Below are 14065 nucleotides of genomic sequence, written 5' to 3' on the forward strand. Positions count from 1 at the left end.
ACTTGGACCAAGGATGACACGCTACTCAAAGAGAGGCTCTCAATTTTTTCATCACGATCGTGGTTATGCTGCGATATGGGGAAGAACTTGCGTTGGAAATTTGATGCTGTGTTGCTCACGCGACCGGACATTAGTGTTTACCTCCACCGCCCTGTTCTCTATACGAATCTAGATAGCCTCAATCTAAACCGTCACTCCCTTCATCACCTTATCTTTATCCAACGAAAGCGTGTACACCTCCTCGTCCTCCGCAGTTCCATTCCTCGAAAACACCGTCCCAGCCGTCGACTTATCCCCCCCCCACCTTCGCCTCATCCACCACCCTGCCATCAATCTTTCCAAACCACCCCATCATCGTCGCGAACCTAAGCAGAAACCAAAAAGCACACCAAACCAACCCCACCACAAACGCAGTAGCTCTTTCTTGAAGAAATTTTTCTTTGTCCGTCATTGGCGTCCCATCGTCTTTTAGTACGCTTCCCGTCGGTTTATCAGACGTCATGAGCGGAGAGACAACATGAATGTTGTCGGCGAAATGCTCCCAGTCGTTGAGGTAGTAGCTTTCGTGATAGAGGTGGACGACCCAGGGGAGGTCGTTGACGAGGAGCATCACCCAGAGGTAGCGCTTTAGTAGTGTGACGTCGCGGGAGCGGGGGTGGAGGAGGGTCAGGCGCTTGACGTGGATTGGTTGGAGGTTGGGGACAGAGGAGAAGAGGCCCCTGAGGAAGCAGAGGAGCTCGATGATGCCCCAGAGGAGGAAGGGGATTTTGGGGAGGGCGAGAGGGGGGGTTTGGGTGGGGGTCATGGTGTCCTGGCCAATTCTGCTGGGAGAGGTTTTGTTGAAAAGCTGGTGGTAAACTTGGGGAATATGAAGCCGATGTATTCCAAAATGGAGAGTGATAAAGGGAAAGAGCAAAGCGCCAATGTGAGCACAAGTGCCGCTGCTGACGGACCAGGTCATGGCCTGGCGCCATGCCTGATTGGGCAAATATCAGCATTAGAAGCCACTGCTGAACTTGAACGCTGCTGTATTTCTGAGTCTGAGTATAAAAGGAAGTTTGTACAGAATACTGATGATTAGTCATATCTTTGTTGGTATCCCCCATTTTGTTGGTATGGGCTGGCAATCGGCGAAACGTGATGCCACTCCACGACCTCAGGATAAGGCTGGCTCATGCCGGCTGGCTTCAGGTTGGTGGTGCTGTGGCTTTCAAACGCCATGGGGGAGCAGCCGTAGCTCTCCTCATCAACACGCGTGTCAAGAGCGTCACCATATGACTGCACCATGCGGACAGAGTCTTCCTGTCCCTTGTATCCCGAGGGCGGGGCTGATCCGCTTGATGGTCCGGACTGTTTGTATGGGGCGGGCTTTTTGTTGGAGACGAAGAGCTGGGGAAAGGCTGTGAGACATGCGACGATAATTGCTGGTGGTCTGGTTAGCATTGAGTGTTTGGTTCTCGAAAAGAGTATAGATCAGCCTACCAATGCAAGTTTCGATATAACTCCACAGCCACACATAGCTCGGATCAACCTGACCATTTGCCCAGGTCGCCGAGCTGATGCCAACTACCCTCAGAATGGCAACCAACATTGTGAGAAGTGTGAGGGAAAATAGTCCAATGACGGCCAGCTTTTTGGCCATCCGAAGTTTGGAGTCCCAGATCAAGATGACAGGGATGGACAAAACTGTCATTGTTAGCACCCGCAAGCCAGACAAGCTTGAGATGAAAACTTACCGGCAGCATCAGACAACACATCCAAGGCACAATTAATCCTGAGCGTTAGGTTGGCATACCGGATAGCCGGAGGCTCAGTACACTGAGCCATGATATCAAAGCCCTTCGCAACCAAGCATCCCCACTGAGAATCGCCGATGGAGGTAAGCCATGTTGCCACCACAAATCCCAGGACCGACCACCAAGCAACTCTGATCTTTGTCATGTGCCAACCAATCCTCCTGAAGAAAAGGAGAAGCGAGAGCTTCACGCAAGCCAATGTGCTGTAAAAGAAGATCTGTTCGACAAAAAAGACCCGCATGGTGATTTCGACATCCTTCATGAACTGTTGCAGGTCTGTTGGAAAGGCCGTTCCCGATCCTACAGCTAATATAAACCAGAACTTCGGTGCTGCCCATTGCCACAGTGCTGATGCTGCGATAACGAAAACGGTGCCGAATATGAGGACGGTGTCATCCCAGAACAGTCGACGTGTGGCTCTTAGGCGGGTATAGAGGCGAACACTGAGAAAGATAGCAGCTATCGAGGCGGCCGTCCAGGAACCTGCCTGTATGCACAAAGAGGCGTCAGCTATTGTGGACAGGATTTGGGTATGGAAGCGAGCATAACCGAGCGGCCGTGCAACGTGGGCTGCTTGCTTACCATGAAATTCGTCACAGGGACGGCAGCTGGTGAGTTGAGCTTCTGGCTCGCTGAGAGTTCCATGATTTCTGCTGTCCTCGAAGCTTGTGTAGGAATCCAAACTCTCCAGGAAGAATGATCGTCACAAGAATGAGATGTTGATCCACTGCTCGCTGCGGCAGAATGAGAAAAGAAGGCAGAGCTCGGAGCTCGGGAACGCGCGGACCAAGGCAAGATATTGCGAGCAATGGATCGAGCTGAACGGCGCAGGCAAGGAACTAGCAACGATCTGCAGGGAAGAGCAATCTCGTGGTCGCTTCCAGCACCCGACCTACACAGATGGCTGCGGCAAGGAGGTGGAACGTCCAAAGTCTCGTCCACCAAAGAATGCCCCGTTGGGGAACTATGCTTCCCCCCCCAGATCGGTGCATTGCTGATATCGTGGCATTCGGCCGAGATTGAAATGTGCAAGTGTTGTGATGGGGGCTAAAAAAAGGTGATGTTGGCGGCACAGTCTGGCGAGAATGGTGGCACAGCACCTGCATAGTTCCAACAACCAATGCCCCGGGCCTCATGGAGCATGGAGGAAGCGCCCGTTCAAGAACAGTGCTTCATGTTTCCCCAGCCCGTAAGCACTACACCATGCAGTTGGGTTGTCCGGACTGGGTTGCAAGATAAAACCGGTTGTTGCCGGTTGTTGGTGAGATAGAAAGCCACACAAAGCTCGGTGCTGGTCTCTCGAGCAAGAAAATGGGGCAAGCCTTGCAAATTCATCAACTCTCGAATAAAAAACAAGAAGGTTTCCCATATGTTGGGCGGTATATTCGCTGATTGCGTGGACATGGCCCCTGGGTTCCCGAGTCTTGTATGCTTGCCACTGCAAACAACCAACATACCACCTACATCATGCCTGTTGGTTGACTCGACACTGAAAAGCATCTCTCACCGGGACAACTTCCAAACCCCTTGCTCAAAACAAGCCACAAAAACACCCAACGCAAGCGATACGTCCGGTGCCTAAAGCGAAACTCTGCCAACCCCAAAGAAACTTCCTCAAGTCCCCGCCATGTGCCCGTCGGATACCTCTTGTATAACATACGGCCTGATCAGAGTATTTTCGATGGAGCTGCACATTTTTGACACATGCCAGTACAACTTTTATGGCATATTCCATCAGAGAGGTTACTCCTCCTTCGACTTAAAATGCCAATGCAGATCGTCGATTATCCTTTTGAACTGCCAGACTTCGGAAAGCCATAACGCCATTGGAGCCTTCATATGAGCCAGGTGAAGACTTTGGATTTCATCTGCTTGAAGTCTAGACAGTTAATTTTTCCCGTAATGAATATAGAGATACCTACCGGAGAATGATTCTCTGAAGACATTCATAATCATGGGATCTTTATTGTCTCTTTTTCTAAGGGCGAGTAAAATGGCAGTCGTGGGAACGGTAAAGTCGAACTTACCCGAAGTGAATAGTTTGCCCAGCCTGATGGCGAGAAAGGCTTCTTCCCTTTTCACCAATATGTATAAGCCGTGAACATTGCGATGCATATGATTGAGTGTCAGCGCCTGCCGCAGCGACAGGATGCCCCCATCTTCAACCAGAGACTTCCAGCGCCACTCTTCACCGAGTTCCGGAAGCAAATAAAACAAGACCTAGTCAATGAGTGCACCGAGATCTGTCTGCACACAGGTACCTGAGATTTTCAGGTCACCTTGTGAGCGATATGCCCCAAAGTAATTCCCACTCTCACCACCCCTGCTGTATCGAATATCATGCAGCCACCTGAGGGATTTATCTCCTTCGTAGGTCTCTTACTGCTGGAAGTAGTTGAGTAGTTCCAGCTCGGAAATGAAGGTCGTCGAGGGTAGCTTTGTGGTATCGAGAATCAGAAGTTTGACTTGGTCTCGAAAATCCCGCAAGTGATCGAGGTGTTCCATTCTGTACAGCGCATACTGCAGCGCAAAGAGAAGCGAGCTGCTCTAGCTTATAAAGTTGCAGCTTGATCCACACTGGAAGGTCAAATGGCTCCTCAGAAGTTCGGCGGTATGTCGAGGGTCGGTGAGCTTGTGTTGGAATCGCTTTCTAGTATGAGGGTAGAACAAGGCGAAGATATCCAGCTGTTGGGACTCCCGTGAAGACTAGGTTGTGCAGCGCGGGCGGACGTAGCCGTCAGTTGTTTCTCCGTGGGATTTGGGTGTAAACACGCGAAATAGATATCGTGGAATATGCTCGCTTCAGAAATTTCGGAAGAAGTCGTGTGTTCTTGGTGGAAGAGGGTCGAAAGGAATTGGATCTTGTAGCATGGTATCAGTTTGTTGTGGGCCGTCTCCATGGTGACCTTGTCTAAGGTGCCCGACTTGTGCGAAGGGCTGCGGTGATTCTTCCTAGGTGCTGAATGAATGGAGAAGAAAAAGAGGTGAGGCTGGGGTAAGCCAGATTGCATTCAGGTCAATGGAAGAACTTAATGGAAGAGCCTTTGGCTTGATATGTGTGGAAGGGAGTGGAAAAGATAAACAAAGCAGCAAACGCAAATGGTGTGTCGTCGGCTAGGTGCCTGAACGGCACGTATCTGGCAGCAGGCCACACACTCGGTCCAATAGAGAGTTGCGTCACGAATACTAATACCTGCGCACTTGGTTGGGCTTAGACTGGTTGCTGTAGCAAAAGAAAAAAGCATTGGTCGGTATCGCGCTTCCAGTCCATGTCAACAATCCACTAAATCGCTATAAACTATCTTTTAGGGCCTTTCAACTATCCTTTAACGCCCTTTTAACTATCTTTTGAAGCTTTAAATTACCCTTTAAGCATTCTTAACTGTATTTCCAAGTCTTTCAACTATTCTTGAAGACCTATTAGATATCCCTTAACGCTAAATAATGATCCTTTGAAACATAATCAAATTCAATATGGATGGGGGGCGTTGGTTAGATACGGTAAACAGAGGGCTTCGTAAAGGCTCTCTCCAAACAAAACAAAATGATGTGCTTAATGACCCAATCCATGCCTTCAATTCAGTCTTTCAAAGTCCAACTTGACCCATTGCAGTTAATCTGGAAGATTATCAAAATCTCGCCTTCAACCCGGCACAAACTTAGGAAGAGCTATCGGTGCTGGTATGCCTTCGGTCAGTTCATGTTCAGTCCGTGCTGGCATCCCAATGGCCCTTCAATCTGGCGAAGGGCACATGAGAGTGCACATAGGGCAGTGGCAAAGGACAGTGCTTGCTTACTCCGAGGGCAAGTCCAAATGCGCCATTGCGTCCACGACTAGATCGGTGGGCTCGTCGTGCTCCGTGTCATCATCAGAAAACATTCCATCCACATATTCCAAATAGTCAAAATGTTCTTGGATGTCTTGGATGAGAATCCTGAACTGCGTTACCTCCGGGAGCGTCAGCTCGGTGGGAACTCTGGTATCTACTAGCTGGTAGACATCGGTGATATCAGCTGTAGGAAGTGGAAGTTGTTCTCTTTTTTGAGTCATCACAATCCGCTCCGAAGAGAATATACTCACCTCGAAACTTTTCCTTGAAGACCCCGAGAATGACGGGGTCTTGCCGAATTCTTTTTTTGAGGGCAAGAAACATAGCAGCCGCAGGTACTGTGAGGTCCAAGTGACGAGAGTGAAACAGTTCGCCAAGGTGGATGGCCTGGAGAACTTCTTCCGTTGAAGCAGGGTTATCCGAGCTGTGAAGCTCACTGCGAAGTGAAATTATACCTCCACCGCGGACGAGATTCTTCCCCCATCGCCATTGCTCACCGAGCACTGGGACCAAGCGGAATAAGCCACGGTCTTTTAGTGACTCAAGATCCGTCTGCACGCAGGCACCTGCTATATTCAGGTCACCTTGCGAGAGGTACTCCCCGTAATAAAATCCTTTCTTGTGGCAATCAAGCCGTAGGTTGAGAAACTCCTTCAAGGTCCACGGTTCTTCTTCCGACTGGCGTTTGTCGGGTCCGTAAGAAGCAAAGAACTTCAGAAGTTCTACTTCGGAAATGAACGTGCGTCGAGGCAACTTGGTGGTGTCGAGCAAGAGGACTTTTACATCTTTTCAATTGGTCCTAACTCCAGGAGCTACTTTGCCGTTGTAGTCGCGACGATGGTCGAAATATGCGCTTCTGCAAAGCGCATAATGCAGGGCAAAAAGCAGCGAGCTGCTCCAACTGACAAATGGGCAATCTGAGCTAGCGTTTGGCCAACAGGCGAAGTTGAAATGTCTTCTCAGAAGCTGAGCAGTAAGTGACGGATGGGTAATCCGGTCAGGATAGCGATGTGCAATGTCAGGATGGAATGAAGCGAAGATATCTAGACACTGGGGTTCCGGGTGCCCTGGGGCCGTTGTAGACAGTGGGCGAACGTGCGAGGTAGTGGTCTCACCGCATGACTTTGGTGTGTATACACGGAAGAGATATCGGGGAATGTCGTTGCTCCGGAAGTATTGCAGATGGTCGTTTGGGATTGGAGCGCGTGGTGGATAAAATGGAAGACGCTTCTGAAGTGAGGGGATTGATTGGGGTTCCGATATGGGTTCAGAGTCCGATTGTTGCACGGCGGCTTGCACTCTGTCTGAAATGTTGGTCGTTGAATGTAATGGCAGAGACTCTTCGACTGAGGGGCCTGATCCAGGTTCGGAGTCCGAGTCCGAGTCGGACATCAATGTCACTATTCTTCGAATGCTGCTCATTGTCGCGAATTTGGGTGAAACGAAGGATGAAGGTCGGCAAAAGTCAAAGGGTGAGTTCGATTCTCCTATACACAAAACGAGAGGGCAAGCCTGGAACACGGCAGCAATTGCTCCAGTTCGGGCTCAAGCATTAGTACCCGACGATGAGGCTGTAGTTGACACTCTCCCAGACACTCGAGCCAATTATGATCGAAGCCTCCATGTTGTGCAAGTTTGCACATGCAAGACAGCATCCTTATCTATCCAGAGAGCAGGAGTTATCCATGTATCTGATTTCAGTCTAGCTAGAACTGCAAGACTTACGGCGTCGGAGTGAGGCCCATATGATGCCGGACTGTCCCTTCCCGTTATTATCTGGAATGTACACGGATTTAGGTTGTTCCGCCTGCTCGAAAGCCTGACCGGCAACTGCCTATCAGCGTTGTCAAGCACCGCCACAATCTTTTGCTCCCCAGGAAATGGTAGTCCCAGACCGCGATTATCATTGCGGCCTATCGCATATAACCCCGCACATAGTTTCTCCGTGGGACGTCCATGGCCTTGACCTCCTCATTCGATAGACAGACCCATCCCAACTTGACCGCCACCATGTCGTCACCCGATGATATAAACGACACGCTGTCCTTAGTGTCATCATTCTACGGCCCTGGAAACATCAGCTGCTGGCTACTCACCATCGCTGCCGTGCTCGTGACATGGACGCTCAACCCGAGATCCCGCCAACAGGACACTATCACCCTGGACTTCATGGCCGCCCTCGCGATTCCATCAATCGCAGCCGGGCATTTGTTCTACCTTGTTTTCTCCCGTCAAAGCCAGGATGAGCTAGGCGAGGAAGCACCATTTATCGACGGGGCCAATTTATTTACAAGCTCGTCACAAACAGCCATCCGGTATGCTGCCGCAGTAGAAGCGCCGCTCAATGTGTGTGAAACCTTCTCCAGTGTGGCTCTTACGATGTTTGTAACAGCGGCATGGAACGGGGGACGTCGCAGAGCTTTCGCTGTGGTGGTTGCCGGCCTATTGGCATTTTCTACCGAGATCAGTCTCTTCATTCAGACTGCTGGCATCGAAGCAGCTACGTCGAATCTTGGCCGCCCATTCTTGTTCAACTCTCTTGTGACAATGGTTGTAATCATTGTCATGTTGACCTTCTTCCTCGTGGTGCTGCTGATAATCGGTATGATGGCTGTCGACTTTAGACTCCGGAGACTTGTTGCTATTAGCGACGCAACCCGTACAGAAATGGAACAGACATTGAGCCTGAAGATAGCAAACGCACAACGAGTAGAGAGGCTCACGATGTGGCTTGCGATTATTCCTTCAGCAGTGTTTGCGCCGAGTAGCTTGATGGTCGCAATACTATCAGCCACCGGATGGCTTGAGGAGACAACATACATCGCTGATGAGCATGGAAAAACGAAGTTGTTATTCTTCATACCAAGAAGCATGGCCACTATTACCGAGTTGGACCAGGCGGTTTCCTTGGCTATAGGTATCTTGACGCTTTGCTTCAGCCTTTGGGATGCACTGAGGGTGCAATGGCAAGCTGACATAGAGAACGGGGGTTAATCGTGAGGATCTAGCGAGTGGTCAAGGACTGACTGTCAGGAGCACACTCATGAGTAGCACGGCAGGAAGACAGTTTTTAGAAAGAAACATGATATAAAAATGAGACATCTCGCCCGCCCCAATATGCCCAACATAGGTGCCTTCTGCCTCCTGGAAAGCCTGAACAGTGGTTGTCCTATCACAGAGTGCGATGACCGCCGCCGCATGGTACCTGCTTTTGCCCATCTTGTCACCGTACCCTTTCTAAGTCTAAACTCGCCATACGATGTCTTCCCTGCCAAACACTGATGAGTTCTCCGACATCTCATCCCTCTACGCCCAGGCAACATCGGATCCTGGTACTGCCTCCTAGCCTCCGTTACCATCACCTGGCTCTTCAACCACAACCAACGCGGCAAAGACACCTTAACCAACGATCTAATCGCAGCCCTTGCCTTCCAGCCGTGGCATCAGGCCACGTGTTGCACCTCATCCTCTCCCAACCACCCTACCGATGGGAACAATACGGCTGCTCTGACGAGTCACTTCAATTTCGCATGTGGCTTGCGTGTCCCCACGACTTTGACACCGCGAGCATCAACCAGTACCACCGGGCGGTAGAAGCACCCCCGGCTGTGTGTAACCAGTTTGTTCAACTGGGAATCATTCTCTGGTTTGCAGCTGCTGGGGCACGTCGGCCTTGGAGCGCGTCTTGGATCTTTTGCGTATGGCTGCTGACCATGTGGACGGAGTCGGTCATGTTGCTGAAGGGGGGTGTTCGGCTATTTTTCTACTACGTTCTGATGTCAACAGCGTTTGCATGCTCGTCACTTTGGCTGCATATCGTCAACAAGTTTGCATGGGGAATGAGAGGGGATGGTTCGTCAAGTCGCATCATCCCAGCGCATCGACTGGATATGTCTCGACTTTTAGACGCTGGCAAGATCGGCGGTTTCCTGATTTGACCTTTCAGTAAATTCTTGACTCGGGTTAAGGATGTTGTCCTGCCGGTGTGGAGGTTTCGTGATGTCAAACGCGATCAAGACATTCTCCAAGAGTTTTCAGAACTGTGGTGTTCAGGCTGGCTTCGTGGCCCTATCCTTCTTACGTCGCATGTGGCGAGCTTCATTGTACCAGGACTATACGCACAAAGCGCTCCGTTTCTGGCCCAGGGAGTGTCGTTCTACGGCCCCAGAAGTCCAGCGGCGATCACCGGCCTTGATCAAGCAGTTTCTCTTTCCATAGGAGTTGTGACCTTGGGTTTTAGTATGTGGAGTGCTGTCCAGTCGAAGTATAGACAAACTGCTGAAGAGGGCACGGGTCCGGCGGTCTAGAGCCATCGATTTACATGAATGCTGGCAGATGGCCTATCGAAGACGAGGAGTGTTGAGCTTGATACTGGAATCAAAACATTTGCGAAAGTATACCTCAACCACCGGGAAACGTCAATGCAAACAGTCCTTTGGGACGGCTTATGTTCAAAAGGGCAAGACGGACCGCATTGAGATGATAACATCACATGCAGCATTACTTTGTCCATCCTCGCTGCACGTCAAGACGTCTGTAGGCACGCCCAAGAAAGGAGTGCCGTGAGACCCCTTCGCAAACGGCTCCCCAATGCAACCCAGGCACCCGCCAAGCTCACCCGCCCAGCTCACCCGCCCAGCTCACCCCCCAACTCAGCCTCCCGCACGCGGACTCCTCGCATTGAGCCCCACCCGGAAGTTCGAAAAAAAGACACAAGGTGCTGACAAGATCAGCTCTCACACACCCTCCTCCCATGGAACAAGCACCCCTGATTGGCCGCCTTACTTCCCGGACCCGGAAAAACACCACTGCTGAATCATCTTCTGATGGAGGGGAAAAATCTAACTTCATGTGATGGGAGCGGGGAAGCTGAGCATCTCCAAACCCGTGCCTGAGCATTCAACAGTCCAAAATAGAGATGGGGACTTTCATGAGCTCTTCTCAGAATGGCGAAATCCATCAGTATGGTGGCGGCAAGGGCATGCGGGTTCCTACATGGCAGCGCTGTAGAACCATTGCTCCAAAGAGAAGAATACGCAGGGACAGATATTTAGTTGTAAAGCACGACCGGTTAGGTCTGATCGAGGTGATCATGCCGCGTAGAGAAGCTCCTCGACATGGCCGCGATGCTGGTGTATCACAGTATCAGATGATCTGTTGGTGATTCCTGTTGTATGGTATGCTTCGCCGGTCCGATGATTGTGCGTTGACTGCGCAAGCGTTTTTGGGCCCTTTCATCCGGCCGTGGGGTCGAGTGCGTAAGGGGTTTGAGATTTGGGACGGAAAAATGAGGGCTGTTTTTGGCATGGTTGGTGGTTGTGACACACTGTGCCGCAACTGCTTCCTCTCTCCGGCTCAGCAACCCACCAACATCCCTGGGGCGAGGTGCTCGGTAGAGGTCGAGCTGGCGATCTGATTGAACCGCGGAAACCAGTGCCTCTCGCTAGATCTGCCTTGTTCCAAGAACCCGGGGTCGCGCTTGAAGCGAGACAGCTTTATTCGTCGTGAAAGGATGGCTTGGGCGGTTGCAAAATAAATGAAGGATACGCAGCATCGGGGCCGGCAGAGCCTCTGGCGAGATCTTAAGCAGATCGTGAGCCACATCCCCCACGACTGTGGCATCCGCTCTGGAGATCATCTATCCGTAAATCTTCCGCATCTCATGTCCGTTCGGGTCCCGCTGGCTGCAGGGCTTCGCAATCGCCACGCTGGCCGGGATGTCAGCTCCCAGTGCAGCCCATGGTGGCACGGCACCATTGGCTTCATTAACTTCCATATTTACGCCCCCGTGCTCCACCACCTGGCTCCTGACGACCACCAGGCTGCTTTCACAGTATCCGCCCTTCCCAACGGCCGGCCCAGCATCCTGTGACCCGCCCTCCTGGCAGTCCAACATCGCTGGCGGAGGTTTTCACTATTACTCTCCCGCTGTCTGCCCCGAAGGGTTCCATGTTGGTCCCAGTTGCGGTTTAACCAGGACAAGAACAGCCGAGGGTTTTCCTGCAGTCGAAAAGGGAGAGACTGTTGCATACTGCGTACCAAAGGGCCTTACTTGCACCACAGATATCACCGACTACCGCGGCGGCGTATGGGGCTATACTCGTGATGGAACAGCCTGGGGTGCTAGAGTAACAGTTGGGCCAGCAATCCAGATCCGCTGGGTGGAAGCCGACTTAACCTTGTTCGAGACACATCCCCTCACGCCGGGCTTGACACTCGCCAAGAGCGAAATGGGTGTTGCCACAGCTGTTGCCCGGTCTTTCACCACCGTCATATCGATTGACGATGCCGACTCGACGAGCCTCATTATCGACACCACACCAAACCACGATGGGGGTCGAGGGCCTAGTATCGAAACCGGGGGGGCAGCGCCAGACACCAGGGAACCAGACACCGCGGCATCAAACGGGGGTAATACAAGCGGCTTTGTGATTGGAAACTTGAACCAGGGATCAAGCATCGTGGTGATGGTGGTGGTCTCACTCATCGGAGCACTCATCCTCTCGACGATAGCTTGGTGCTTGATTAGACGATATAAGCGGAAAAAGGGACTGGAGAAGGAGATGCAGCATTCCAACAACGCCACGCATCAGGAAGTTGGACGGCAACATCATCGGGCATATGCTCCGGGAACGTCGAGAAGAAGCGGACCGAGACTAGACCCTCGTGAGAGAATGCAGATGGATGCCCAAAAAGTACTGCCATCTGACCCTCCAATTGCCATGAAGAAGCACTTGCCCCAACCAGCCCTGAGGATTGACCCACAACAAAGGCCAAAACCGACTCCACGACGCGGATACTCCGAGCTCGATACCAGCTCACCAGCTCTTGGGAGCGCACCAAATCCCGCTGAGCTCGAGGGAGACACCATAGAAACACCAGCAAAATCATGGGTTGTCCACCAAAGATCATGGCTAAGAAGCCCCTCTGTCTATCACCCTCTCCAATCTCCACGGTCTTTCCGTTCTTCGAGGTCGGCGCGGCGGACGGTGAGAGAATCGTTCGGCGAAAAGGTCAACGACCCGGCAACAGCGCTGGGACGGCTGAGAATACCATCAGCTGCAAGGTCGACAATGTCCAGGTCATCGCCCACATCAGCCAGTCCCCGATCAGGGAGCTTCTGGCGGATACCGCGAAGCCCAAGGAGCCCCAGGACTCCAACAAGTACCAGATTGAGCCAGCAAATACCCCGACCACCACCAATCAAGTCTGGTCTCAGCAATGAAACGTCACTGTCGAATACGCCGCCAGACATTCTTGAGCGGCGCGACGGGGAGGGCCCCGGGAGTGGGCATCATGATTCGAGGTGATAAGTCGAGATTTCGAGCTAAAACGCGCCGGGAAATTCGAAAGGCACAGATATGATGCTCCAAAAAGCCGATCACTCGAGTGATGTGCCCTATTTCAGCCTGACCAGGCCCATATTCGAAGAATCGAGATCGAGATGTCGAGAGAGAGGCGCACATTGATTCGACAGACAAACACGCCCGCCCATCCGCGCCGTCGTTGACGAAGCAAACAAGCAAATAGTTAAAGCTCTTTGCTTGGCACACCTCAGCTCGGATGCAGCACTGACATCTCCCGATCAATCACCCAAAAGACAACGCGATAAGCCGATAAAAGCACCCAACTGGCACCCATGCACCCCTCCACAACCGGTCAAGTGCCCCGCAATTCTAGGCCCTTGCGCACCTCTCAGGACAGCTCCAGTGGCAACACAAACTGCACGATGAGGAAGGATCACCCGCCAAAGGAACGCTGATGAACGAGACGGATGGTAGACGGCGAGCAGGCTCGATGGAGATGGTCTGACGTCTGGTATGATATCCTAGGACGATAAATCCTTCCATCTCTCTCGCCTCATCAACCTACTTTCAATCATCTCTTCAACCTTTAAACAAACAACTCCATCAACTTCAATACCTCTGCCATCTCAGTGCACCGAACCGCCAACAACGACAACCCCACCAACCACTTACACTAAAAATAACCACCACCACCACCACCACCACCACCACCACCACCACAACCACTTACACCACCACCACCATGTCCTCCGACAAACCCCACTTCAACACCACAATCTTCACCCAACCCTCCACAGACCTCACCACCTCCCTAGTCTCCTCCCCAACAACCACAACCAAATCCCCCTCCCCAACCCGCACCGCCGCCGCCCGCACCCGCGCCATGTCCGTGACAGAGGAATGGCAGCCCGTCATCGACCGCCGCCAGAGCTGGTCCGCCCAAGAGTACTCCCACGAGATGCATTCCAAGCTCGCCCAGCAGCACGACCTGCGGGGATCCATCGGCGACCGGTCGGTGGAGAGGGACAACGGGCAGGGGTTTAGTGAGCGTTAATTGGCACTCACAACCTACATAACAACAAACCTACTGATAAGACATTGGGGATGATGGAGAAGGGTAATGACATGACTT

At 52.0% G+C, this 14065-nt stretch overlaps 6 protein-coding genes across 6 annotated transcripts; 4 read left to right on the forward strand and 2 right to left on the reverse strand.

Annotated features, from left to right (window-relative positions):
• Positions 1–91: 91 nt before the first annotated feature.
• On the reverse strand, positions 92–2908 carry QC764_608003 (uncharacterized protein). Its single transcript, XM_062949293.1, has 4 exons — positions 2379–2908; positions 1737–2283; positions 1483–1686; positions 92–1424 (listed from the first exon to the last, which is right to left on the reverse strand). The coding sequence occupies exons 1-4, from the start codon at positions 2439–2441 to the stop codon at positions 1078–1080; spliced, it is 1161 nt and encodes a 386-aa protein (XP_062797980.1). The 5' UTR covers positions 2442–2908; the 3' UTR covers positions 92–1077.
• A 2362-nt stretch (positions 2909–5270) lies between these two features.
• On the reverse strand, positions 5271–7048 carry QC764_608005 (uncharacterized protein; the record flags this gene model as incomplete). Its single annotated transcript, XM_062949294.1, has 4 exons — positions 5271–5474; positions 5594–5810; positions 5878–6379; positions 6431–7048. The coding sequence occupies 4 exons, from the start codon at positions 7046–7048 to the stop codon at positions 5456–5458; spliced, it is 1356 nt and encodes a 451-aa protein (XP_062797981.1). The 3' UTR covers positions 5271–5455.
• Positions 7049–7582: 534 nt separating this feature from the next.
• On the forward strand, positions 7583–8620 carry QC764_608010 (uncharacterized protein; the record flags this gene model as incomplete). The annotated part of the gene is made up of 1 exon (XM_062949295.1): positions 7583–8620. The coding sequence occupies one exon, from the start codon at positions 7583–7585 to the stop codon at positions 8618–8620; it is 1038 nt and encodes a 345-aa protein (XP_062797982.1).
• A 287-nt stretch (positions 8621–8907) lies between these two features.
• QC764_0097790 (uncharacterized protein) lies at positions 8908–9564 on the forward strand (the record flags this gene model as incomplete). The annotated part of the gene is made up of 1 exon (XM_062941027.1): positions 8908–9564. The coding sequence occupies one exon, from the start codon at positions 8908–8910 to the stop codon at positions 9562–9564; it is 657 nt and encodes a 218-aa protein (XP_062797983.1).
• Positions 9565–11343: 1779 nt separating this feature from the next.
• On the forward strand, positions 11344–12936 carry QC764_608020 (uncharacterized protein; the record flags this gene model as incomplete). Its single annotated transcript, XM_062949296.1, has 1 exon — positions 11344–12936. One exon carries the CDS (start codon positions 11344–11346, stop codon positions 12934–12936), a length of 1593 nt encoding a protein of 530 aa, XP_062797984.1.
• A 739-nt stretch (positions 12937–13675) lies between these two features.
• On the forward strand, positions 13676–13987 carry QC764_608025 (uncharacterized protein; the record flags this gene model as incomplete). Its single annotated transcript, XM_062949297.1, has 1 exon — positions 13676–13987. One exon carries the CDS (start codon positions 13676–13678, stop codon positions 13985–13987), a length of 312 nt encoding a protein of 103 aa, XP_062797985.1.
• Between the last annotated feature and the right edge of the window lie 78 nt (positions 13988–14065).

This window comes from Podospora pseudoanserina, chromosome 6 (genome assembly GCF_035222485.1).
Source record: "Podospora pseudoanserina strain CBS 124.78 chromosome 6, whole genome shotgun sequence".
Classification (NCBI taxonomy): domain Eukaryota; kingdom Fungi; phylum Ascomycota; class Sordariomycetes; order Sordariales; family Podosporaceae; genus Podospora; species Podospora pseudoanserina.

Excerpts from the sequence above, each read along its gene's own strand:
- QC764_608003 (XM_062949293.1), bottom strand. The coding sequence starts at position 2,441 with ATGGAACTCTCAGCGAGCCAGAAGCTCAACTCACCAGCTGCCGTCCCT. Across the intron at positions 1,687-1,736 it reads TGTGTTGTCTGATGCTGCCG|TTTTGTCCATCCCTGTCATC; the intron begins GTAAGTTTTCAT and ends TAACAATGACAG. Across the intron at positions 1,425-1,482 it reads TTATATCGAAACTTGCATTG|CAATTATCGTCGCATGTCTC; the intron begins GTAGGCTGATCT and ends CCAGACCACCAG.